Source organism: Balaenoptera borealis, assembly GCF_965194805.1.
Source record: "Balaenoptera borealis genome assembly, chromosome: 8".
In the NCBI taxonomy this organism is placed as follows: domain Eukaryota; kingdom Metazoa; phylum Chordata; class Mammalia; order Artiodactyla; family Balaenopteridae; genus Balaenoptera; species Balaenoptera borealis.
Window position 1 is genome coordinate 115126226 of NC_138865.1, and position 24791 is coordinate 115151016.

The 24791-nt window shown below is 48.4% G+C and overlaps 1 protein-coding gene across 8 annotated transcripts; it reads right to left on the reverse strand.

The window, feature by feature from the left end:
* Window positions 1-651: 651 nt before the first annotated feature.
* TRUB2 (TruB pseudouridine synthase family member 2) lies at window positions 652-24779 on the reverse strand. 8 transcript variants are annotated; one of them, XM_082402546.1, is made up of 9 exons: window positions 24568-24777; window positions 23950-24081; window positions 22064-22138; window positions 20930-20991; window positions 19728-19809; window positions 17156-17228; window positions 16499-16635; window positions 1188-1378; window positions 652-753 (listed from the first exon to the last, which is right to left on the reverse strand). In XM_082402546.1, the coding sequence occupies exons 1-9, from the start codon at window positions 24674-24676 to the stop codon at window positions 667-669; spliced, it is 948 nt and encodes a 315-aa protein (XP_082258672.1). In that variant the 5' UTR covers window positions 24677-24777; the 3' UTR covers window positions 652-666. The 8 variants fall into 8 exon arrangements, 5 of the variants coding, with proteins under 5 accessions (XP_082258672.1, XP_082258670.1, XP_082258674.1 ...); XM_082402544.1 differs by lacking the exon at window positions 652-753 and having other exon boundaries at window positions 1029-1378; window positions 24568-24779; XR_014247631.1 differs by lacking the exons at window positions 652-753; window positions 1188-1378 and adding an exon at window positions 1486-1873 and having other exon boundaries at window positions 16499-16613; window positions 24568-24771.
* Window positions 24780-24791: the final 12 nt, after the last annotated feature.

The window sequence follows — 24791 nt, forward strand, 5'->3', positions numbered from 1 at the left end:
ATAATACCCGCAGTGGCCACTTCACAAATGATCATAGATATAAAAGCTGGATTAATGACTATAATGAAATAGGCAAATGTCAGCTCATTGTTATGATGATATATTTGTGTGTTCTAAGCATATTCCTGGCTCCCCTGGGAATGCAAGGTCCTTACAGCTCAAAGTGGAGCCTTAATGAGCTAACATTCTTGGTGCAATAGGGTGGGGTGGGGGGAGTGAGCTGGGGAATGTAAGAAGAGAAAATTCATTACCTTGAAAACTGTGGTTATCTGGGTATTGATATTCATTCATCTAAGGTGGGGGAGACAGACAATAAAGCAAATAAAAAATAAATCATTCTTCAGATGGTGGTAAGTGCTGGCACTAATGAAAAGGGGTTGGGACCCAGGGACTTCCCTGGCGGTCCAGTGGTTAAGACTCCATGCTTCCACGGCAGGGGGTACGGGTTTGATCCCTGGTTGGGGAACTAAGATCCTGCATGCCACGAAGCCAAAAAGGGTTGGGACCCGAAGCTCATAAAATTTGGGCCTCCCTCCCCTCCCTGCCGAATACATATATTTTTTTAAATTTTATAAATAGCATTTTTTTAACTGAAGTATAGTTGATTTACAATATTTCAGGTGTACAGCAAAATGAGGGGGTAGAAGGGTGGACGGAGGTGAATGGTCAGATTCTGGGACTTCCCTGGCGGTCCAGTGGTTGAGACTCCACGCTTCCACTGCAGGGGGCACGGGTTCGATCCCAGATGGGGAACTAAAGAAAGGGAGGGAGGGAGGGGGGAAGGAAGGGGTCAGATTCTGGAAACAACAGTATTTTGACAGTAGAACCAGCAGGATTTGCTGATGGGTTAAATATGGGGTGTGAGGAAAAGGGGGCTTTTAAGATTTTGGCCTAAGCGAGTGGAAAGGTGGTACTGTGAGTTACTGGAGTGAGGCATTCTGGGGTAGAGCAGGGTGCAGGGGAAGATAAGGAGTCAGTCTGGGGATCTGTTAGGTTTGAGATGCCGGCTCAACATGGAAGTGGAAATGTTAAAGAACAGATATTTAGGAATGGAGTTCATGGGAAAGGTCCGGTGAGAGGTAACATAAATGTGGGCACCAGCAGCATGACAGATTGATGGGATTCAAGCCATGTGATTTCAGACTGACATCCTCAAGGAGCGGGTGTGGGGCCGAGAGAAGAGCTGCCTGGAGCTTGTGGGCACCGTGGAGGAGAGCAGGGGAGGAGGGGCTCCAGCAAAGAGGCTGAGAAGGAGCCAGGGAGGAAGAAGGAGACTGTTCCAGGAGGAGGCAGTGACTGGCTGTGGCAGACCCTGCTGAGAAGGAGCCGCTGGATTTAAAGAGGAGGAGGTCGTCCTTGATCTTGGCAAGAGCGGTTTCTGAAAAGCAGTGGAGAGTGAATGTCTGATTAGAGTGGGTTCCAGGGAGCATGTGGTGAGAACTGGGGGCAGCGACTAGAGACAATCTTTCCAGGAGCTTTACTCTTTTTTTAAAAAATAAATTTATTCATTTATTTAATTTTGGCTGCGTTGGGTCTTTGTTGCTGCACGCGGGCTTTCTCTAGTTGCAGAGAGTGGGGGCCACTCTTTGTTGCGGTGCGTGGGCTTCTCACTGTGGTAGCCTCTCGGAGCATGGGCTCTAGGCACATGGGCTTCAGTAGTTGCAGCACGCGGGCTCAGTAGTTGTGGCTTGCGGGCTCTAGAGCGCGGTCTCAGTAGTAGTGGCACACGGGCTCAGCTGCTCCACAGCACGTGGGACCTTCCCGGACCAGGACTTGAACCTGTGTCCCCTGCATTGGCAGATGGATTCTCAACCACTGTGCAACCAGGGAAGCCCGGAGTTTTACTTTTAAAGGAGGCAGAGAAATGCAGTAACTGGTGAGAGATGGAAGGTCAAGAAAGAGTATGCTTGTTTTTCTGTTTGGAGCTTTTTTCAGGGTAAAATATACATAAAATACACATAAAATTTACCATTTTAAGCATCATTAAGTGTACAATTTGGTGGCATTAAGTACATTCACATTGTTGTGCAACCATCACCACTATCTATCTCTATATCTCTTTCTGCCTTGCAAAACTGAAATTCTGTACACGTTAAACATTAACTCCCCACTCCCCAGCCCCTGGTGACCACCATTCTATTTTCCGTCCCAGTGAATTTGACTACTCTAAGTACCTCATATAAATGGAATCACACAGTATTTGTCTTCCTGTGTCTGGCTTATTTCACTTAGCATAATGTCTTTAACGTTCAACCATGTTGTAGTAGGTGTCAGGAACTCCTTCCTTTTTAGTATTTGAATAATATTCTGTTGTGTGGATAGACCATATTTTGCTCATCCATTCATCTATCGATGGACACTTGGATTATTTCCACCTTTTGGCTACTGTGAATAATGCTGCTCTGAACATGGGTACACAAACATCTGTTTGAGTCTCCTTTCATTTCCTTTGGGTATATACCCAGAAGTGGAATCGCTGCATCGTATGGTAATTCTATGTTTAATTTTTTGAGGACCTGCCATGCTGTTTTCTGTTTGTTTGCTTTTAAGATAGGAGATTAAATAGCATGTTTGTATTGTGGTGGAAATGATCAAATAAAAAGGAGGAAATTGATGAAGCAAAAGAGAGGAGAGAATTGCTGGGGTAATGACCTTGGGTCAGGAAAGAAGGTGGGATCTCATGTACAAGTGGAGGCTTGGCCGTGGGTAGCAGCCCCAAGTTTATCCTTAGTTACAGATTTTATGGACCAGGATGCGGTAGAGGGAGCTTATGCAAGTCTTCTTCCAATTGCTTTGATATTCTCAGTGAAACTAGGAGGAACAATATATAGCAAAGAAGAAAGCGCTATCCAGCTTTATTCACAGTCTCTAAATACAGCCAAGAAGCTCTTCAACTAGTAAAAGGATAAACAAAGTGTGGTATATCCATGCAGTGGAATGCTACACAGGATCAAAAAGGAATGAACTACTGAGGTATCCAACGTGGATGAGTCTCAGATGCACAATGCTGAAAGAAGCCAGTCTCAAAAGTTTACATACTGTCTCATTCCATTCATATGAAATTCTGGAAATGAAAAATGATAGGAACAACAGACGTTGCCAGGGGCTGGGGAGGGGGGGAGGGGTCAACGGCAAACGGGTAGCACGAGGGACTTTTGGGGGTGATGGACCTGACTGTATCCTGATTGTGGTAGCAGTGGTTAGGCAGCTGCATGCACTTGTCTAGAACTAGGTGCCAAAAACAGTGAACTTGAAAGTATCAATAGTATTCCAGGTGTGTGATCTCAATTAAAAGACTATTGCTTCAAGTCCCAATCTGAATTCTGGCTGGGTTCGAGTCCTGGCACGTGGGTTCAAGTCCCAATCTGAGTTGTGTGGTTTCAAAACCAGGGTCCAACTCCTCACTGGGGCCCCACGGCCTCACGGAGTATCTGCCCTCCCCCCTTCTCCATCCTCAGCCTTCTCCCTTTTGCCCACTTAGGGCTTAGTATCTGTGTTCCTCTGTCTAGAAAGCTCTGCCCCCCAGATGTCTGCAGCAGTTGCTCCTCTGGCCTCCAGGTCCCAGCTTATATGTCACCACCTCAGAGAGGCCCTCCTGGATGCCTGGTCTAAAGTAGCTCCCCTGTCTCCACTTCACTCACCCTGTTTGATTTCCTTCCAAAGGATCGTCTCTCCCATTATTTTCTTGCCTGCTCCTCCTACAATGTACACTCCATGAGACCAAGGACCTTATCTGTCCTTCTGAAACTGAGCAGGACCCTGAGGGGCTCCTGGGCACAGAAGCCTTTCTGTGTCCCCTGTTTCTTGTTTGTAGGGAATAGACTCCAGCCTCCATGACCTTCCCTGAGTTCCAAAGAGCAGATGTGAACAGCTGCTAATCAGGGAAGGGAGGGGATGCAGAGACAAGGGAGGAGACCACCTAAGCCATATTAAAGGAACCAGAGATGCTCATCAGGAGACCATCTGAGGCCAGATTAAAGGAGTGCAGGCCCTGCACACACCCTTATTAGCAACTCCATCCTTGAACCACTGATATAAAACTCCTCACCAAATCCTCCCGGGTTGGGACACGCAGTTTTGAGGGGCACAAGCCTGCTGTGTCCCTGTTTGCCTGGCAAAGCAGTAAAGATATTCTTTTCTACTTCACCCAAAACTGTGTCTCCAAGATTCAATTTGGCACCCGGTGCACAGAGGCCGAGTTTTCAGCATCACTTCCACACCAAGTTCCCCATGCCAGAGCAATGGCTGGCCCACAGAAGAACGCAATTAATACCTGGGGGAGGGCTGAGTTGGGGAATGTGGGTGTCATTTTCATCCCCATTTGACAGATAGGTAGACTGGTCTCACAGAGATCAAATCACCCAGTCGGTAAACAAGGCAAGTTGGGGTTCACACGCAGGCCCTTCCGCCACCAAAGCCTGGGGTTGCACCCCTCCTCCCTGGGCCACCCTATGTTACCCCAGCAGGTGACTGGCCAGTGTGGAGGCCAGTGGGTTTGTCAATGAAGTTGATGTTCTTGAGAGCCCACTCTGTGCACAGTAAGGACTATTTTGCACGTTCTTTGTCTTCAAAAACAGTCTATTTCTTGAAATAAGAAACTCAAGGGACTTCCCTGGTGGTGCAGTGGATAAGAATCCGCCTGCCAATGCAGGGGACATGGGTTCGATCCCTGCTCCGGGAAGATCCCACATGCCACGGAGCAACTAAGCCCATGTGCCACAACTACTGAGCCTGCGCTCTAGAGCCCGCGAGCCACAACTACTGAAGCCCGCACGCCTAGAGCCCAAGCTCTGCAAAAGAGAAGCCACCACAATGAGAAGCTCACGCACCGCAACGAAGAGTAACCCCCTCTCGCTGACACTAGAGAAAGCCCATGTGCAGCAACGAAGACCCAACGACGAAGACCCAATGCAGCCAAAAATAAATAAATAAATAAAATTATTAAAAAAAAAGAAACTCAATAGTTTAACTTAAATTTTAAAGCTGTTTCCAAATCTCATGTTGCTTATACACTTGGTACAATTTAACAATTGTTGTTAAGTACTCTCTTTATTAGGGTTGAAGACATCTACTAAGGAAAACAAGGGATTTGGGGTGGTTTTCCTGGCAGACTGGGGCTGCATATTGACTGAATATTTTGGCCATGACTCAGGGTTCCTCTGCTCCCTGAAATCCCAAGATCATGATAGACCACACTGAGTCCTCTTTTATAATCTCTTTGCCAATAAGAAATCCGAATGGGGTGGTGGGATGGCCCATGTATCCTGGGTCCAGTTACCTAATATTTCCAACTAATGGAGATTTGCAAACACCCTCTGCCCCACCCAGGTTTCCTCACCATTGAATTGGATCCAGCTGATCCAATTATTGCTTGATTATATCCTGTACTTTCTACTTGCAAAAATATGTATTTCCATATCCTTCCTATCTAACAGGGCCACACCTCTTAGATGGGATTGAATCATGCATATCTCCCCTGGTTCCTAGGTCTCAATAGGAAAATTGAGACACACCAAGGGTAGAGTTGGGTTGGGCCTAAATTGGGCCAAGGTCAAGACAGGGAGGTCATGGTTAAAAAGAGATTAAGAGCAGGGGCTCTGGATGAGGCTGGCTAAAGATTTGTCAATTTTGTTTATTTTTTCAAAGAACCAGCTTTTAGTTTTATTGATCTTTTCTATTTTTTTTTTTTTTAGTCTCTATTTCTTTTATTTCTGCTCTGATCTTTATGATTTCTTTCCTTCTACTAACTTTATGTTCTGCTTGTTCTTCTTTCTCTAGTTCCTCTAGGTGTAAGGTTAGGTTGTTTATTTGAGATTTTTCTTGTTTCCTGAGGTAAGCTTGTATCACTATAAACTTCCCTCTTAGGACTACTTTTCCTGTGTCCCATAGGTTTCGGATCATTGTGTTTTTATTTTCATTTGTCTCTAGGTATTTTTTTTTATTTCCTCTTTGATTTCTTCAGTGATCCATTGGTTGTTTAGTAGAATATTGTTTAGCCTCCACGTGTTTGTGGTTTTTGCAGTTTTTTTCTTGTAGTTTATTTCTAGTCTCATGCCAGTATGGTCAGAAAAGATACTTGATATGATTTCAATTTTCTTAAATTTGCTGAGGCTTGTTTTGTGGCCTAGCATGTGATCTATCCTGGAGAATGTTTCATGTGTACTCGAAAAGAATGTATATTCTGCTGCTTTTGGATGGACTCCTCTATATATATCAATTAAGTCTATTTGGTCTAATGTGTTATTTAAGGCCTGTGTTTCCTTATTGATTTTCTGTCTCGATGATCTGTCCATTGATGTAAGTGGGGAGTTAAGTTCCCCTACTATTATCCTGTTACTGTTGATTTCTCCTTTTATGTCTGTTAATATTTGCCTTACATATTGAGGTGTTCGTATGTTGGGTGCATACTTATTTACAATTGTTATATCTTCTTCTTGGATTGATCCCTTGATCATTATGTGGTGTCCTTCTTTGTCTTTTGTAACAGTCTTTATTTTAAAGTCTATTTTGTCTGATATAAGTATTGCTACTTCGGCTTTCTTTTGATTTCCATTTGCGTGGAATACAATATAGAGATGCAGGAGGCATGCAGGTTAAACTGACGTCTTGAGCAACTACCTGCTCGGAAATGGGGGTGTGGAGGCAGGGTCCTATTGAGACACAGATGCTCTGCTAGACAGGATGTCCCTCCCTCCCTAGCAGCTTTCCTCACCCATAAAGTGGAGATAATCATCATAAATTCCATACTAGGTGAGATAGTGCATGTAAAGATCTTAGCACAGAGACCACACATCAGAAGCCCTCGGTAAGTGATAGCTGCTATTATTAATATCAGTATCATCATTGTCCCTTCAGGTCACCTGGCCTGCAGACTGCCAAACCCACCCAGGCCCTGGGCTGGGCCCTGGGCCCTGGAAACAATTTACAATGATGGCATCAGTCCGGCCTTTAAGAAAAACAGTGTGACCAGCCACTTCTTACCTTCTGTAGAAGTCACTGGTGTAAATGCCAGAGGAAAGGCCCTCAGAGTTGGGGTCCCTTTGAAGGAATAAACACTGTTCATGCCGGCTCTTAACCCTGTGAGGTTAAATAAAACACATAGGACTTCCCTGGTGGCGCAGTGGTTAAGAATCTGCCTGCCAATGCAGGGGACATGGGTTTGACCCCTGGTCCAGGAAGATCCCACATGCTGCAGAGCAACTAAGCCCGTGTGCCACAACTACTGAGCCTGCGCTCTAGAGCCCATGAGCCACAACTGCTGAAGCCCGCGTGCCTAGAGCCCGTGCTCCGCAACAAGAGAAGCCACCACAATGAGAAGCCTGCGCACCGCAACGAAGAGTAGCCCCCACTTGCTGCAACTAGAGGAAGTCTGCGCACAGCAACGAAGATCCAACACAGCCAAAAATAAATAAATAAAAGATAAATTAATTTAAAAAAACAAAAAAACACATAGATAACGAAACCGAGGTTCAGATCTTCTGTCCAGGGTCCTGGCCACACAGTGGTTGCTGACTCAGGGCGATTCTGATACAAAGGATCCAAGGCCACAGTTTCTGAGAATGTGGGACACTCACCTCAGGTGTGAAGGCCTCAAGATGATTCTCACTGACAGGCAGTCAGGTGTATCAGTGGACACCACATCTCCACGTGGGCCATTATTGTCCCCTAATACGTCAGATACCTTTTGAACTGCACTGGCTGTTCCCTTGGCTTCAAAGTCTTCTACCTCCAGATAATTTCCTGGCTCAGTGCTTCACCTCCTTCAGCTCTTTATTCAAATGACTGTTTCTCAGGCAGCCCTCGTTAACATTGCCAACTTCCATTTCCCCACGTGGTATTTGGGCTGTCTTGTTTACTGATGTACTCCTGATGCCTACACCAGGATCTGGCAAATAGTGGGCACTAAGTGAATATTTGTTGAGTAAATGTTGAATAAACTGGCTGAAACCCAGGCCTTTGGGAAAGCCACCCCATCCTGGAGGCACAATTTGCACAATGGGAAGGAACAGCCCAAGGAGGGACAGAGGTCAGGCCCTTCCTCCGAGACAGCCTGTGTCTCTGGGCACCCCCAGGGGGTCTGGAGGAAAGAACACTCCTGAATACCTGATGGACAGACAGGAAGAAAGGGCCACACTCTACTGTTAAATGAAAGAAGCCAGTTGTGATAACTGTATATATTGTAATTCCACCATTAAAAAATTAACCACTTGGGTTATTTATTCATTCAACATGTATATACTGAACACATATACAAGTAAAAAGAAAAACTCCTGTTTCCTTTCTGTACACAGTACTTCTGACACCAGATGTGTAGGGTTTTCCACACCAAGCAATTCTCTAATTTTTGGTGGACAGGACTGGGTGACCTACAGTTTAACTCAGTTCTGACACTAACTGCCTGGAATTCACACACACCATGCAGGTCAAGGGCTCAGTCCCACAAGACTGCCTCCATTTCGGACGCTGATCACACGTCACAGGTTGTCACCTGGAACATTGCTGACAGACTGGCTATAAATCGGGAGTTCTCATGACCCCCTCCTCAAGTTTGATAATTTGCTTGAATAGCACACAGAACTCAGAGAAACACTTACTTACATTCGCCAGCTTATTATAAAGGATACAACTCAAGAACAGCGAAATGGTGAAGGTGCAGAGGACAAGGTATGTGGGAAGGGGTGCTGGGCTTCCACGCCCTCTCTGGGTGTACCACCCTCCCAGCACCTAGATGTGTTTGCTAACCCAGAAGCTCTCCAAATCCCATCCTTTAGGTTTTTTATGGAGCTTCTATTAAGTAGGCAGGTGTGGTTGAAAGGGGCTTGTTAGGAATAACAAAAGATGCTTGCTCCTTTCCCCTTCTGGAGCTCTTTCAGGAACTGGGGACAAAATATACAACAAAAGATGCTTTTTACCTTTATCACTTAGGAAATTACAAGGATTTTAGGAGCTCTGACTGGGAGCTGGGTACAAAGACCAAAAAGTATATTTCTTATTACATCCCAATATCACAATAGGTATTTGGTTCCTTCAACAAATATTTACTAAGCACCTACTATGTGCCAGGTCCGGGACTAGGTTCGTAAACCACCACCACAAAAGCAGCAATAGCTGCAGCAGAGAGGCAGGATGGTGTAGTGGTTAGGAATGCTGACTCTGGACAGCATAGATGTGAACCCTGGCTCTGGACTCCCTTGTTAGGTGTCCTTTGGCTTGTCATTTGCCCTCTTCATGCCTCAGTTTCCTCATCTGTAAAACAGGGATAGTCATAATGCCTAAACTCTAGGCCCATTTGAGGATAAAATGAGATCAGGTATGTTAACCACTCTTAGCTCAGGGCCTGGCACAGGGCAAGCCCTCTGTAAGCCTCTGCCCTGTGACCTTGGGCTTGTCTGGTCCCTGTATGAGACAGGCTCTATTGGTCACCACTTCCATCTGACAGGTAAGGAAACTAAGACTCAAGTAAGAAGTGTCCAACATGAAATCACTTGTCCAGTTCGCATCCTGAGGAAAGGGAAGGGCTGGGATTCAAACCCAGCGGTCAATCCCACAGCACCCCTTGGACCATTTCAGTTAGCATGGGGAGCAGGTGTCATGTTCCTAAATGAAAAAGAGAGATACATCCTGTGGGGACTAAGTTTATGTGTCAATTGGCTGAGCCACAGTAGTCACTCAGATATTTGGTCAAACACCAGTCTAGATGTTGCTGTGAAGGTATTTTCAAGATGAGATTAGCATTTAAATCAGTAGATTTACCAGATTACCCTCCACAGTGCGGGTAGGCCTCATCAATCAGTTGAAGGCCTTCAGAGGAAAAAGCCCAGAGGTCCAGGGAAGAAGAGGAAATTCTGTCTCAAGACTGTCCTGAGGGACTTCCCTTGTGATGCAGTGGTTAAGAATCCACCTGCCAATGCAGGGGATATAGGTTCGAGCCCTGGTCTGGGAAGATCCCACATGCTGCAGAGTAACTAAGCCCATGCGCCACAACTACTGAAGCCCACACGCCGAGAGCCCATGCTCCGCAACAAGAGAAGCCACCGCAACGAGAAGCCCATGTACCGCAACGAAGAGTAGCCCCCGCTCACCACAACTAGAGAAAGCCCGCGCACAGTAACGAAGACCCAACGCAGCCAATAATAAATAAATAAGTTAATTAATTAAAAAAAAAAAAAAAGACTGTCCTGGGACTCGAGCTGCAACATCACCTCTTCCCTGGGTCTTCAGCCAGCTGCCCTACCCAGCAGATTGCCCTACCCAAAATTGGCAGATCTTGGACCTGCCAATCTCTACAATCACATGAACCAATTCCTTAAAATAAATCTATATCATACACATCCTACTGGTTCTGTTTCTCTGAAGAACGCTAAGACACATCCTGTCCTAGAAACCCGTGGCAGGGCTCAGGTGAGTGAAGTAGACAAAGCCTATCTCTCAATGGACTCCTGAAACTTAGCTTTATAATCGAAGACCAACCCAAACTTTGTAGATTGCAGAATGAAATTCAGATATACTTCTTACATACAGTGCAATCAAATAAAAAGTTTAAGTTCTTATTTGGACAATGGAAGAGGAGCTGCTTGCAGAGGACCTGGAGGGGACAGCTAGATTCCTTGACCCGGGTAGCCACCCTCTAGACCCTCTGCGGTCCTACACCCTCCCCGCTTCCACGGGCTGGAAGTGCAGAAAGCTGTGAGCAGCCCTGGCCCCTAACGCTCCCGTGGAGGGGTTCATGCGGGAGCATTTATCAACCACAGCATCACATGTGCCCCGGTCAACCTGCAGCAAGTGTGGAGGGGCCAACGCTGCCGTCGTAGCAGAGGTAGTGGAGGGGAGGAAGCGGCCTGCCCGAACTCGGGGGAGTTTTCTGGCTACAGGACAGTAGTGCTCCGAGGAGCACTGGGCAGCCCAGGTGAATGTTTAACCATCTGTTATGGGTTGAGCCATGTCCCTGACAAATTCTCATGTCAAAGTCTTACTCCCTAGTACCGCGGAATGTGACCTTATTTGGATGTATTTATGGTCACTGCAGTTATAATTAGTCAAGATGAAGTAATATTGAATAGGGTGGGTCCCCAATCTGACTCGTGTCCTTATAAAAGAGGGAAACTTGGACACAGGCATGCACACAGGGAGAATGCCATGTGAACATGAATGCAGAGATTGGGGTGATGCTTCTATAAGCCAAGGAATGCCAAAGACTGCTGGCAAAGCACCAGAGAAGCCAGGAGAGGCATGGAACAGATTCTCTCTCACAGCCTCAGACTTCTAGGCTCCAGAGCTGTGAGTCAATAAATTTCCATTGTATAAGCCACTCAGTTTGAGGCACTTTGTTAGGGCAGCACTAGTAAACTAATGCACCATGCCTCACCACTCATGGTTGTTTGCTCTTCTTAAATGGCCTCTCAAATAGCCATCAGAGTTGTTCTTGAAGACCAGAAGGGGGACTTCCCTGGTGGCACAGTGGATGAGAATCCACCTGCCAATGCAGGGGACACGGGTTCAAGCCCTGGCCCAGGAAGATCCCACACGCCGCAGAGCAACTAAGCCCGTGTGCCACAACTACTGATCCTGCGCTCTAGACCCCGAGAGCCATAACTACTGAGCCAGCGTGCCACAACTACTGAAGCCCACACGCCTAGAGCCCATGCTCCGCAATGAGAAGCCACCGCAATGAGAAGCCCGCGTTCCACAAGAGTAGCCCCCGCTCACCACAACTAGAGAAAGCCCACGTGCAGCAACAAAGACCCAAACGCAGCCAAGAATAAATTTTTAAAAAATTAAATCTTAAACAAACAAAAAAAAGACCCTAAGGGAATGACAACACCTAATTGGCCTCTGGAGGGCCCAGTTTTTTAAAGCCCTGGTATCAGATTCCTTGGGGACTTGCTGAAATGCAGATTTCTGGGCCCCACTCCAGACTTACTGAGTCAGAATCCGAGGGTTGGGGCTAGAAACTGGATTCTCAAAGATCTCTCCAGGTGATCTTTTTTCTTTTCCCCAGTAGACTGTCTTTTTAGAGTAGTTTGCAGAAAAATTGAGATGACAGTACAGAGAATTCTCACATACTCAGCACCAAGTTTCCCATATTATCGTATTATTAACAGATTAGTGTGATACATTTGTTACAATTAATGAACCAATACTGATATATTCTTAACTAGTGTCCAGAGATTCTTTCAATTTCCTTTGTTTTTACCTATAGTCCTTTTTTTCTGTTCCAGGATCCCACAGTACATTCAGTTGTCAAGTCTCTTCAGGCTCCCCTTGACTATGGTGGTTTCTAAGACTTCACTGCTTCTGATGACCTTGACCGTTCTGAGGACGGCTCAGGTATTTTGTAGGAGGCCCCGCTACTGGCATTTGTCTGATGTACTTCCCAGGATTATATTGGGGTTATGGGGTGTTGGGAGGAAGACTAGAGGTGAAGGGCCATTTTCATCACATCCTATCAAGAGTACATACTTGCAGCATGACTTATTGTTGTTGTTGTTGACCTTGATCTTCTAGCTGAGGCAGTACTGACCCAGCTCCCAACTCATTTTTATACCAGAGAAACAAGAGGTGACAGAGAGAAGGCCTCTGACCCTATCTGTGACCACCCTCTTGGGTGGCACCGTTCAGGAGAAAGTAGCCACAGCAAGGGTACAGCTCAAACGTAGAGAGCAGTTCTTACATGACAAGCACCTGCCCATGACTTCGTTTGTCCTCACAACAACCTCATGAGGTGGGTGAAATCATTGTTCTGTTCCGCATGAGGGGGCTGAGCTTTTGAGGCCTCATCAGCTCGGCACTGCTCCAAGCTGCGGGCTGCCCGAGTGAAGGTGAGGGAGCCTCAGTGGCTGGGCCCCCTCTCCCAGGGTGACAGCAGGGACAAGAGACAGGCAGTTCTCCCCTTCAGGGCACAAATCAGAGCCCTGGCCAGAGGCGAACTCACTCCTTCTAGCCCAGGTGTTCTGAGTGGGAAATACCCACATGGAAAGAGGTTAAAAGACAATCATGCCAAGGAATTTCCCTGGCGGTCTAGTGGTTAAGACTCCATGCTCCCACTGCAGGGCATGTGGGTTCGATCCCTGGTTAGGGAAGTAGGATCCCGCGTGCCATGCAGTCAAAAAAAAAAAAAAAAAAGACATGAGGCCAAGGTGTCCAAAACCAAGAGAATGAGATTTTTAAAAAATATTTATTTATTTTCCCTTTTTTTTTTTTTTTTTTTTGGCTGCGTCGGGTCTTAGTTGTGGCACACGGGATCTTTGTTGAGGGATGAGAGATCTTTTCGTTACGGTGCATGGTCTTCTCGGGTTTCTCTCTAGTTGTGGCGTACGGGCTCCAGAGCGTGTGGGCCCTGTGGTTTGTGGCACGCAGGCTCTCTAGCTGTGGCGCGCTGGCTTAGCTGCCCCACAGCATGTGGGAATCTTAGTTCCCCGACCAGGGATCGAACCTGCGTCCCCTGCGTTGGAAGGTGGACTCTTTACCACTGGACCACCAGGGAAGTCCCAAGAATAGAGACTTTTGACCCTGCACACGCCATATTTATTTAACCAGTCCCTTACTGATGGATGGTAATCACATTTCCTGTTTTTTTTTTTTAAATATTTATTTGGCTGCGCCAGATCTTAGTTGCAGCACTTGGGATCTTCATTGCCATGTGCCGGATCTTTTTAGCTGCGGCACGCAATTAGTTGTGGCATGTGGTATCTAGTTCCCTGACCAGGGATCAAATCTGGGCCCCGTGCACTGGGAGCATGGAGTCTTAGTCACTGGACCACCAGGGAAGTCCCTACATCTCCTGTTGGCTACTATTACAGTGCAGCCATGAACACCTATGTACCTAAAACATTCTGCAACCTACTCCAGAAGACAGATTCCTGAAACTGTACCTGCTAAGTCATAGGGCAGGAGTATTTGTTTGTTGGTTTGTTATAGTTGATTTACAATGTGGTGTTAGTTTCAGGTGTACAGCAAGGTGATTCAGTTATATATATTCTTTTTTGGATTCTTTTCCCTTATAGGTTATTAAAAATATTGAGTATAGTTCCCTGTGCTATACAGTAGGTCCTTGCTGGTTAGGGCAGGAGTATCTTATTTTATTTTACTCTATTCTATTTTGGCCACGCTGTGAGGCTTGTGGGATCTTAGTTCCCTGACTAGGGATTGAACCCGGGCCACGGCAGTGAAAGTGCTAAATTCTAACCACTGGACCACCAGGGAATTCCCCAGGGCAGGAATATTTTAAATGTTGATACATACTACTAAATTACTCCTAAAAGGTTACACAGTTGTATATTCCTACCAACAGTACAGATTGCCCATCTTCTCACATCCTCCCCAATACTGGGTGTTATCTTTTCTTAATTTATTTGAAAGGCAAGGAAAAGTCATCTCATTTTCATCTGAATGTCTTTCATTATTAGAGAGGTCGAGCATCATTTCAGGTTTACTGGCCATTTGGATTTCTTTTGCTGTATAAACACACAATTCATGTCATTTGACCCATTTTCTTGTCATCTTTTTCTTATTGTTTTATAAGAGCTCTTTATATATTATAGATATTAGTTCTTAAATATATAACATATTTTTATCAATCTGTCATTCGTTTAGCATCTTTTCCTCTGTACAGAAGTTTTTTCTTTTTAACTAGGCCAAGTCTGTTGATCTTTTTTTTTTTTGGCCATGCCATGCAGCTTGCAGGATCTTAGCTCCCTGACCAGGGATTGAACCCGGGGCCCCGGCAGCGAAAGCACCAAGTCCTAACCACTGGACCACCAGGGAAGTCCCTGTTGATCTTTTCTCTTAAAGCTTCAGGGTTTTCTGTCACGTGTTAAAAAGCTCCCGCCCCCCGCCCCCCCACGTTCTGCACAGTCATCAGTTCTGGCTCATGAACAATTCTTATCTTTATACACCCACTGCTCCACCAGCTGCCTGGCCTTTCAATGCCCCGCATGGCTCTCCAGCCCCAAGGCAGAGCTTGGCCCCTCGGAGTCCCAGGGCCAGCCTGGACTGGAGGGCTGCTGGGTGCCCAGCCCCAGCCTCAAGTTCTTCTCCAGCTCTGCTGCCACTCGGGGTGCTGCGGACTGGATGGCATTCTGGATGCTGGGTAGGTCCCACTGGGTCCTTAGGAGGGCATCGTCCAGGGTGAAGAAACCATCGCGTGTACGCCGCACCTGGGTGCAGACAGCGGTGCTCTTCAGTTCCAGGCCGATTTCGTGCACCAGCCTTCGCAGCTGCTTCTGCGTCTCATGCATGCACTGCACCTCTGCGAGGGACACACAACAGAGGCGGTGGTCAGAAGCATGGCCTCTGGTGTCCGCTGATCTAGATCCACACCCCTTGAGACCTCCTGGCTGTGTAATAACCTTAGCAAGACACCTGACTTCTCTAGGGCTTTGTTCTTCAAAGTGTAGCCCAGGGTCGGTCCTGAAAGTTTGTTAGACATGCAGAATCTCAGGCCCCACCCAGACCTGCTGAGTCATAATTTGCCTTTTTTTGGTCTTGCAGCTTGTGGGATCTTAATTCCCCAACCAGGGATTGAACCCGTGGCCCCCTGCAGTGAAAGCACCGAGTCCTAACCACCGGACCACCAGGGAATTCCTAGAATTTGCCTTTTAAGAAGAATCCCAGGTTGGGAATTCTCTGGCGGTCCACCGGTTAGGACTCAGCGCTTTTACTGCCGGGGCCTGGGGTCAATCCCTGGTCAGGGAACTAAGATCCCGCAAGCCATGTGGCATGGCCGGGGGAAAAAAAAAGAAGAAGAAGAACCCCACCCAGGTGATTGTGGGCGAGTTAAAGTTCGCAAAGTGCTGCTCTAAGGTTTGGTTTGCTCATCTGTAAAATGAGTGGTTGTGAGGAATCTAAGAGATAATTTCTCTAAGGCACTTAGCATTGCGAGAGTCTTGGTCAGCACTCAAGAAAGGGAGCAAGATAGCACAGGGAGATCAGCTCAGTGCTCTGTGACCACCTAGAGGGGTGGGATAGGGAGGGTGGGAGGGAGACAAGAGGGAGGAGATACGGGGATATATGTATATGTACAGCTGATTCACTTTGTTATAAAGCAGAAACTAACACACCATTGTAAAGCAATTATACTGCAATAAAGCTATTAAAAAAAAAAGAAAAGGAGCAAGGAGCCCTCGTTAATACGATAAACAAACAAAGAAGTGGTGGTGGGGTTGCTGAGTTGGGTGGGATCCAGGAGGGGAGAGTGGTGTCTGATGCCACACGATGACTTGAAACACTGGCCGGCTCTGGAAACGAGCCACTAAATATAATCTCTGCTTGTTAAGGTCTGGCTTCAAAGGGGGACTTGGCAGGAGATAGGAGAGCAGTTGTTCTGTGTGTTGTGTGATCAGCCAAGTCCAGCCTTAGGCTAGGAAGGAAGTCGGCCCCCGGTGCCTTGGCCAGCAGAGCTTAGGGCTCACACGTGCTGGCCTCTGCAAGGGCCTTCCACAGTGACTCCCCAAACCCAGGAGCCCCGTGGCACTGCCCCCAACTTCCTGGAGCAACTTACCTAAGAGGAACTCTGGAGGCGCAAACTGGAGGCATCGGATGCCAGTTATCAGCATCGGGGACTTGTTCGTGGGCCGCATCACGCCGCTCACGGCCATCTCATAGGCCTCCTGGGTCTGTAGGTCAACGTTGGAGTACCTGGGGATCAGGAGGGCCCAGAGTGGGCAGCCGACTGCCTACCCCTGGCCCTGCCCTATTCATGCCTTTCCTGAAGCTCTTCATTCGCTTTCCACCTTCCCTGCCCCTCTAGCCACCTTTGCAGCAGCCTTCTTCTGTCCCCTCCAATCCCTAACTGCAGGCTCTGACCCCCTCTCACACTCTCCCTGGCTTCAACGGTCATACCTGTGTTGACCACTTCCGCCCCCTGGTTCTGTGCCGCGATGGTGCGGGACCCCTAGCTCTCCTCTCCCTTAGCTCATATCCTCCCTAGGAGGCCAGCTGGGATCTCTTGTTCCCCTTGGTCTCCCCAGGGGCTGGCCCAAGACCCAGCACAAAGAAACACTTCTGCAGGCTGTGAAAGGAATGGGTGCTTGTGTCTGGTTTTGGAATTTGCCCCAGAGTGGGCGGAGCCTACAGGGAGCCCTATGGGCAACTTCTTGCCCTTCCAGCACTTCCTTGAGGTCCCCTTTCAGGGAGGTGTGGGTTGGGCCTCACTTACATCACCAGAGCCTTCTGATGGGAACCTTGGATCAGGGCCAGGATTCGCTCCAGCTTCTCTCTGGTCACGTGGTCTGGAAAAGCCAGGGGATGGTCAGCACACAGGTGCCCACTGAGGAGGCAAACTGGCAAATTCCCTTCCCGTAGACCAGCCCTGTCCTTGGAACCTAGATGGGGTCCCAGAGCATCCTCTGGTCCCAGGGTTCCCATTTAGGGGGTTGAGAGTCCTTTGAGAATCTTATGAAAGCTCTGGACCCGCTTCTCAGAAAGATACACATGAACTCAACATTTTGAGGACATTTTCAAGGGGCTCACACACCCCAAGTTAAGAACACTTTCTTCTGGAAATGAGGCTCCAAAGATGTAATGTGATTTGCCCCATATTCTTTTTTTTTAATATATAAATTTATTTATTTTATTTATTTATTTTTGGCTGTGTTGGGTCTTCGTTGCTGCATGCAGGCTTTCTCTAGTTGCAGTGAGTGGGGGCTACTCTTTGTTGCAGTGTGCAGGCTTCTCATTGCGGTGGCTTCTCTTGCTGCAGGGCACAGGCTCTAGGTGCGCGGGCTTCAGTAGTTGTGGCTCACAGGCTCTAGAGCACAGGCTCAGTAGTTGTGGCACACGGGCTTAGTTGCTCTGCGGCATGTGGGATCTTCCCGGACCAAGGATCGAACCCGTGTCCCCTGCATTGGCAGGAGGATTCTCAAGCACTGCACCACCAGGGAAGCCCCTTGCCCCATACTGTAAGCCAGGTCCCCTGAGCCCCAGTCTGGGGTTTTTCAGGCCAGGGACACCAGGAGGGAGGGTGCCATCTGTCCAAATGCAGAAATGGGTGGCAAGAAGTGGGAGTGGCTCTGCCTGCTGGTCCAACCAAGTGACTGTGGAGCAGGCAGCAGCAAAGCCTGGGGATGCCCACGGACTGCAGGGAGGCCGAGCCTGCAGGCCAGCTGGGGCAGCCACCAACTTCTGACTCCACAGGCCAGAGCTCTGGGAGCAGGTGTGGTGACTAAGGCCTGGCCAGCTGGGAAGGGCCTGGGCCTCTTATCCCTTCTGTCTGGTCTCATTCATGCTGTTGTCTTATCTGGAGGCGCCTGCTGCAGCCTCCTCCCCACTCATTTATAGCCCAGCTCAAATGCCGCCTGCTCCAGGAAGCCCCTCTTGGAGCACGTGGCTTCTTCCTTCTGGCTCCTGCCACTCTGCACCTGGGTCTCTTTCCCAGCACTTAGTTTTCTTTAGTGTTTACGTTATTATTATTATTATTTTTGGGGGACCCAGGCCCCGCCAACCAGGGCTTGAACCCGTGTCCCCTGCATTAGCAAGCGGATTCTTAACCACTGCACAACCAGGGAAGTCCTATTTTTAATTATATAATTGATACAAGAATCTTCTTCAAAAAATTTAGGGGGCTTCCCTGGTGGCGCAGTGGTTGAGAATCTGCCTGCCAATGCAGGGGACACGGGTTCGAGCCCTGGTCTGGGAGGATCCCACATGCTGCGGAGCAACTAGGCCCGTGAGCCACAACTACTGAGCCTGCGCGTCTGGAGCCTGTGCTCCGCAACAAGAGAAGGCCGAGACAGTGAGAGGCCCGCGCACCGCGATGAAGAGTGGCCCCCGCTCGCCACAACTAGAGAAAGCCCTTGCACAGAAACGAAGACCCAACACAGCCATAAAAAATAATAATAATTAATTAATTAATAATAATAATAAAAAATAACACTTGCTCCTCTTCTTTAAAAAAAAAAAAAAATTTAGATCAACACCAACAAACATCTCCCCTCCTCCAAATTCTGGCTTCCTCCCTCTCAGAAGTGTCAACTTGGTAGTTGTCTTTAGACATTTTTTGGATGTTGACACACACATACAAGTACAAATATATAGACAGCACTGCTTTGCCACGTTTTTAATCTTCTCCAGGAGATGCAGAGGTGTGTGTCTGCTCTCCCTGCTAGACTGTGAGGCCTAAGATTGGGGACCCCATCTGATTCATCATATGCCCCTGACCCCCGCCCCTAGTGCCTGGCACGTGGTTGGTGCTCAAAAAACGTCAAATAAGCAAATGCAACAGATCATATAGGATGTCTCAGAACATGGGGAGAGTGAGAAATGAAGAATAAGCCATCCATCCACCCACCCATGCACCCACCCACCCACCCATCCATCCATCCATTCACCCACCCATCTACCCATCCATCCATCCATCCATCCATCAATACAGCACCTCCCATGTCCCAGGCGCTGTGTTGTGTGTGACCACAGGAGTGGAACTACATAGTTCCTGCTCTCATGGTTGACATTCTGGTGGGGAGACAGATATTAAATAATCACTAATCATTAGTTGATTACTTTTCTGACAGTACATTGAAACCATTTAAGCAGAGCACAGGGGAGCACAGGGCATTCCTGGAAGTCAGAATCACAGGTCCATGTCAACAGCCAGCCCCGGCTTGGTGTGTCTGAGAATAACTGAGCGGGGGCCCTCACGGCCCACGTCAAGGTGAGGAATCAAAGGAAGCAAATGAAGAGGCAGCTGCGACCGCCCCTCCCGCCCGCCCTGGGCTCCCATGGGCTCTCACCATACGTCGTCTTCTCCACCAGCCGCCCGTCCTCACAGAAGTCGTCTGTGGCTTTGCCCAGGAGGCCGTGTACTGTGTAATCCTGCGAGGACAGGGAGGGGGAGGTATGATCAGCCTCTCGGCTCTAAGCCGCCATGCCAAGGAGGGAGGTGTGGCCCAGCAGCTCAGGCCCCCGAGGTGCTAGACTGAGGCTGGGGGGCCCTCAGGTCTCCCCTCAGGGAGGTCAGGTGCTCAGTCCCTGTTCAGCTGCCCCTGGGGAAGGACACCCGACTTCCTCTCCTATGACAGCAAGCATCAGCAGCCTGCAAGGGGTGCCCCGAGCCACCCTGCAACCACCCTGGGCCTCCACACCTCTCCACTTCTGCCCAACCTGACAACTCTGAATGCCAGGCCCCTCCCAGGATGCTCTGTCAGCTTCTCTCTCCCCTCCAAATACGATCTGTGCAGCTATCTGCCTCTGCGTCAAATAACAGCAATGACAATGATAGAGGACGACAACAGTGACATCGACTGACCATCCACCACATGCCAGGGGCTGTGCTGAGCACATTACATATGGTCACTGATTAAACATTCAAAGCAACCGTACAGAGGAGGTACTACGACCACTCCCATTTCAAAGATGAGGAAACGGAGGCACACAGATGTTAGGTAATCCACCCAAGGAGACAGAACTGGCAGAGTGGTACAATCTGAGTTTTGAAGCGAAAACTTGGCTGCAGTATCTGTGCTCTTAACCACTAAAAACAAGGGCCTTCTAATGTGGCGTCTCTGCACATGAGCGTGATGCCAGACCCCACAGCCCAGCACGGATGCAAGCTTCCTGACACCAAGACGGTGTCAGACAAAACCAGGTTCAAATCCCAGCTCTGCCCCTTAAAGTCGGTGTGACCCCGAGCAAGCGTCGTCTCCTGAGCCTCATTCTCTCATCTGTAAAATGGGTTAACAATAGATCCCATTTTACAGCGACGCTGTAAGGCATCCACAAGGGAGTCCGCATACAGTGCTCAGCACAGAGTAGCCAGCATGCGATAATGCCAGCTGTCATTATGATGTTACAGTCTCCCTTGGTACATGACCCGAAAAAAAATGCTTGCTGATGGCCTGGGTATTCCCCATGGAATCATCTCTGCTTCAGAATCATACCAGGGACCCCCAGGGAAAGGGCCAAGGGATAAGCAGGCCGTCCCCAGCCCCCGTACCTTGGTGAGGTGAGCGTTGTACATGTCGGTGAGGAGACTTCGTCCACGTCCCACGCCGAGCACTGAAAGGCACCCAGCCTGATCTCACACCTGGCTCTCCCTTCCTGTTCCCCTGGGTCCTCCAACCCTCACCCCCTCCAGCAGAATATTCCCACTTCCAAGGCTGTGGAAGCCAGCAAGGGGGCAAGAAGAGCTTCTTCTACAGGGAACAAGTGAGCTCCTCTGTGCATATGTGAAAATGCAGATTTCCGGGACCCACCCATATATACTGACTCTGACTCGTGTTGGGGAGGGGGCCTAGGGATCCTTAGCAAGCTCCCTGGGGTGGCTCTAAGCATGTCCTTTAACCTCCTTGGGTCTCAGGCTCCCCATCAGTAAAATGGGGATAAAAATACTGTCTGATCCCTGTGGGTGTTGTGATGATCGAGGCAATGCACACGAAGGAAGAAGCCGGCAAATAAATGGGGGCATTGTGGCCACTCCCTGCCTTTCCCCCCGTCTGTGTCTCCCTCTGGCTGAAGGAAAGAATGACCACCCATTCACTCCTGGAGGGAGGGGGGCATGAGATCACGTCCGCCTGCCTGTGTCCCAGGAAGCAAGACAAGTTGCTGTGACTGTTGTGTATGGAGGACGTGGCCACCGCCTGACCCTGGGGACACAGATGGCTCATGACTCAGGGCTTTGTGTGTCCAGCTCCAGCGACATCCAGAGCCCAGCCAGTGGGGCCAGGGTCACACACTTGGCTACCCCATGCAAGCGATGACGGTTTTCCCTCTCTGGTCCAGGGACATTCACTAGCCACATGACCCAGGATGAGTTATCTATGCTCCTGGAGCCTTGCTTTCTTCCTAAAATCATACAGTATCTACTGAATAAGGTTATTATGGTGAATGCATGTGCACAAAGAGTTTCAAACCACACGTCACAGGCAGGAATCACTTGATAAACGTGGGCGATCACGACTTCCCCCTTCCCACCAGTCACCTCTCCAGAGGATCAGACTTGACAGGAATCAGGGGAGCAAGGCAGTAGTGGGAAATGGCTGTCAGGTTAGAAATGGGCTGGGCTCCTGGTAGCTCCCCGATCCTCTCCCAAGCCTCTATCATTGCACCCCAGGCTCACCACACCACCTACCAAGCACCCCAGACGCCTGGGCATCCAGTCGGTGCCCGATGCCAATCTTCAGGCTGGTGAATGCTGGTCCACATACTGGAAAGAAACAAACGAGGTCCTTTTCCTCAAAGAATCCAGCCTCCAGGATGGCTTTGGGCTGCATGGTGACCTCATTCCTAGAATGGAGCCTCATGGAGCCCAAACCAGCATCAGGCTGGACTTTCAGGCTTCCTCACCATGGAATTTGGGGCCCAAAACCACTTCTTCAGTTTCCTGGGCCCAGAGAAAGGGCAACCCAGGAGGCCTGTGAAGTCCATCCATCACCATTCCCCCCATGAGATGCTTTGAGTGGACTGGGCAGAACACTGGAATCAGGACTGGGGGGTTCCCTATCCAGCTCCTGTAGAAGGAGAGTCCTGGCCACTCTCCCAGGGAGAAAACGGAGGCTGTGAGCTCCTTAAGGCAGGGCCTGGGTCTGTGTGTTCACAGTTCTGCCCCCAGAGCCCAGAACTCACTGACTGCTCGGGAAATAACCCATTTCCCAAAAGAATGAATGACCCATCAAATTAGTATACATTAAGTATGTACAATTTTTTTGTATATCAGCTATACCTCAAGAAAGCTGGAAAAAAAGAAAAAAAGAATGAATGCAGCAATGAGTTAGATGCTTTTACACTTCCGTAGATCAAGAGGAACCTCGGAGACCAGTATGGGGTGGTTAAGAGCCTACTGAATCCAGGCTACAGGACTTAACATTAGTCAACACTGAGCATCAGTTTCCTCATTTGTGAAATGGAACTAGGACCCACCTCACAGGATTCAGTGGGGTAGTATTTGGGAAAAGCTTAACACAGTACCCCGTACAGAGTAGGTCCTCAACACATCAGACTTGTTATTGTTGTTATACGGTAAACTCACTGATTACTTCTCTCCAAGGGGTTTTAGAGGTTCCTGGTCAAGCTCCTTAGCCCTCCTATAGAGCCTCCCCAACACATGCTTTAATCATGTCTAATGACAGGGGCTCATTGTCAGAACTAGTTTCACTGTTGGGCAGCTTTGTTGACTATAGAAAGTCACTCTTCACAGACATAGAGAACAGACTTGTGGTTGCTGAGGGTGAGGGGGAGTGGGGGAGGGATGGATTGGGAGCTCGGGATTAGCAGATGCAAGCTATTATATACAGAATGGGTAAACAACAAGGTTCTACCGTATAGCACAGGGAACTATATTCAATATCCTGTGATAAACCATAATGCAAAAAAATATGAAAAAGAAGGTACATATATGTATAACTGAATCACTTTGCTGTACAGCAAAAATTAACACAACACTGTAAATGAACTGTACTTCAATAAAATAAATTAAAAAAAAAAAAAGATCACTCTTTCACAGGAGCCCAAAACTCCCTCCTTGTGACTTCTACCTGAGGGTCTCAATTCCTACCTGGAGTCCCAGAATAATAAAGAGGTCAACAAACTATAGTCCACAAGTCAAATCCTCAAGCCTGTTTTTTTTTTTATGGCCCACAAATTAAAATGGTTTTTACATTTTCAATGGTTCAAAAAAATCAAGAGGATAATTTTCATGACATATGAAATTATATGAAATTCAAATATCAGCATCCACCAGTAAAGTTTTATTGGAACACAGTCAGGCTCATTGCTCTACATACCGTCTACAGCTGCTGCTTCCGCACTACAATGGCAGAGGTGAGCCTGAAAAGCCTAAAATATTGACTATCTGGCCCTTTCCAGGAAATTTTGCCAATCCTTGGTCCAATACTTCATCCCCACTGTGGCCCTACACTGGTTTGGGACAGAAGGAGTCTGAGCTCTGGCTAGGACACTGACACTGGGCAGGGATTTCCTGGGAAGTGACACCCAGGCCCCTTCCTGAATGTGCTTTACCCAGCGGATGGTCGATGAAGGTGGGCACACTGGTGGCTGTGAGGGTCAGCTCCTTCTCTTCATTGCCTTCCACGGGGCCCAGCAGGAAGCGAACACGATGTTCAGAGGCAGGACGCTTCCCAGCATTGAGACCTGAGCACACACAAGTAAAGAACATCTTGTCGATTCTGTCTGAACACCGGGGGTGGGGGGTGGAGGGACAGGTAAATATGGAGATGTAGAAGACAGATGAAGGCCCACACAGCGCCTAGTACAGAGTAGGTCCTCAACACATCATACTTGTTATTGTTGTTATACTGTAAACTCACTGACTGCTTCTGTCCAAGGGGTTTTAGAGGTTTTAGAGTACTCTGCTTCTGAAAGCAGAAGTTAAGAAACAGACTTGGGTTCAAATCCTGACTTTACTACTTACTAACTACTTATGACAACGGACAATACTGAGTCTGTTTACCCATTTGAACACAGGGGAAGGCGAGGAGTGTATAGAACAGTCGATTAGGAAACCCCTCTGCCCAGACGACTAGGTCACATGACTTTATTTTGCAGCAAGGATCAGAAGCAGAGATGGCCTCCCGGGAAAATGGGAGCGGGATCGTGGGTCTCGCTCGAGGCACTCACCTTTCAAAAGCTGCAGCTCCACGGTATCGCGCAGATGCTTCCACTTTAGCCCCGGGGGCTTGTAGGCGGCGAAGAGCCCATGCAGCCGCGCCAGGCCGGCTAACCCCATGCCTAAAGCCCGCGTCCCGGGCTCGCGGAAGAGCTGAACCCGGACGGAAGTGCCTTACGGTCCCGCTCCCAAATGTGGTCCTTCCAATGGGCGCCGCCATGTTTCACAGCCGGAA

What these genes read in the sequence shown, in the direction of transcription:
- TRUB2 (XM_082402544.1), bottom strand. Translation starts at nt 24,676, where the DNA reads ATGGGGTTAGCCGGCCTGGCGCGGCTGCATGGGCTCTTCGCCGCCTAC. An exon ending in CTTCATCGACCATCCGCTGG is followed by an intron (nt 22,139 to 23,949) that starts GTAAAGCACATT and finishes GTTTCTTTCCAG; the next exon opens with TATGTGGACCAGCATTCACC. An exon ending in ACAACGCTCACCTCACCAAG is followed by an intron (nt 19,810 to 20,929) that starts GTACGGGGGCTG and finishes CTGTCCTCGCAG; the next exon opens with GATTACACAGTACACGGCCT.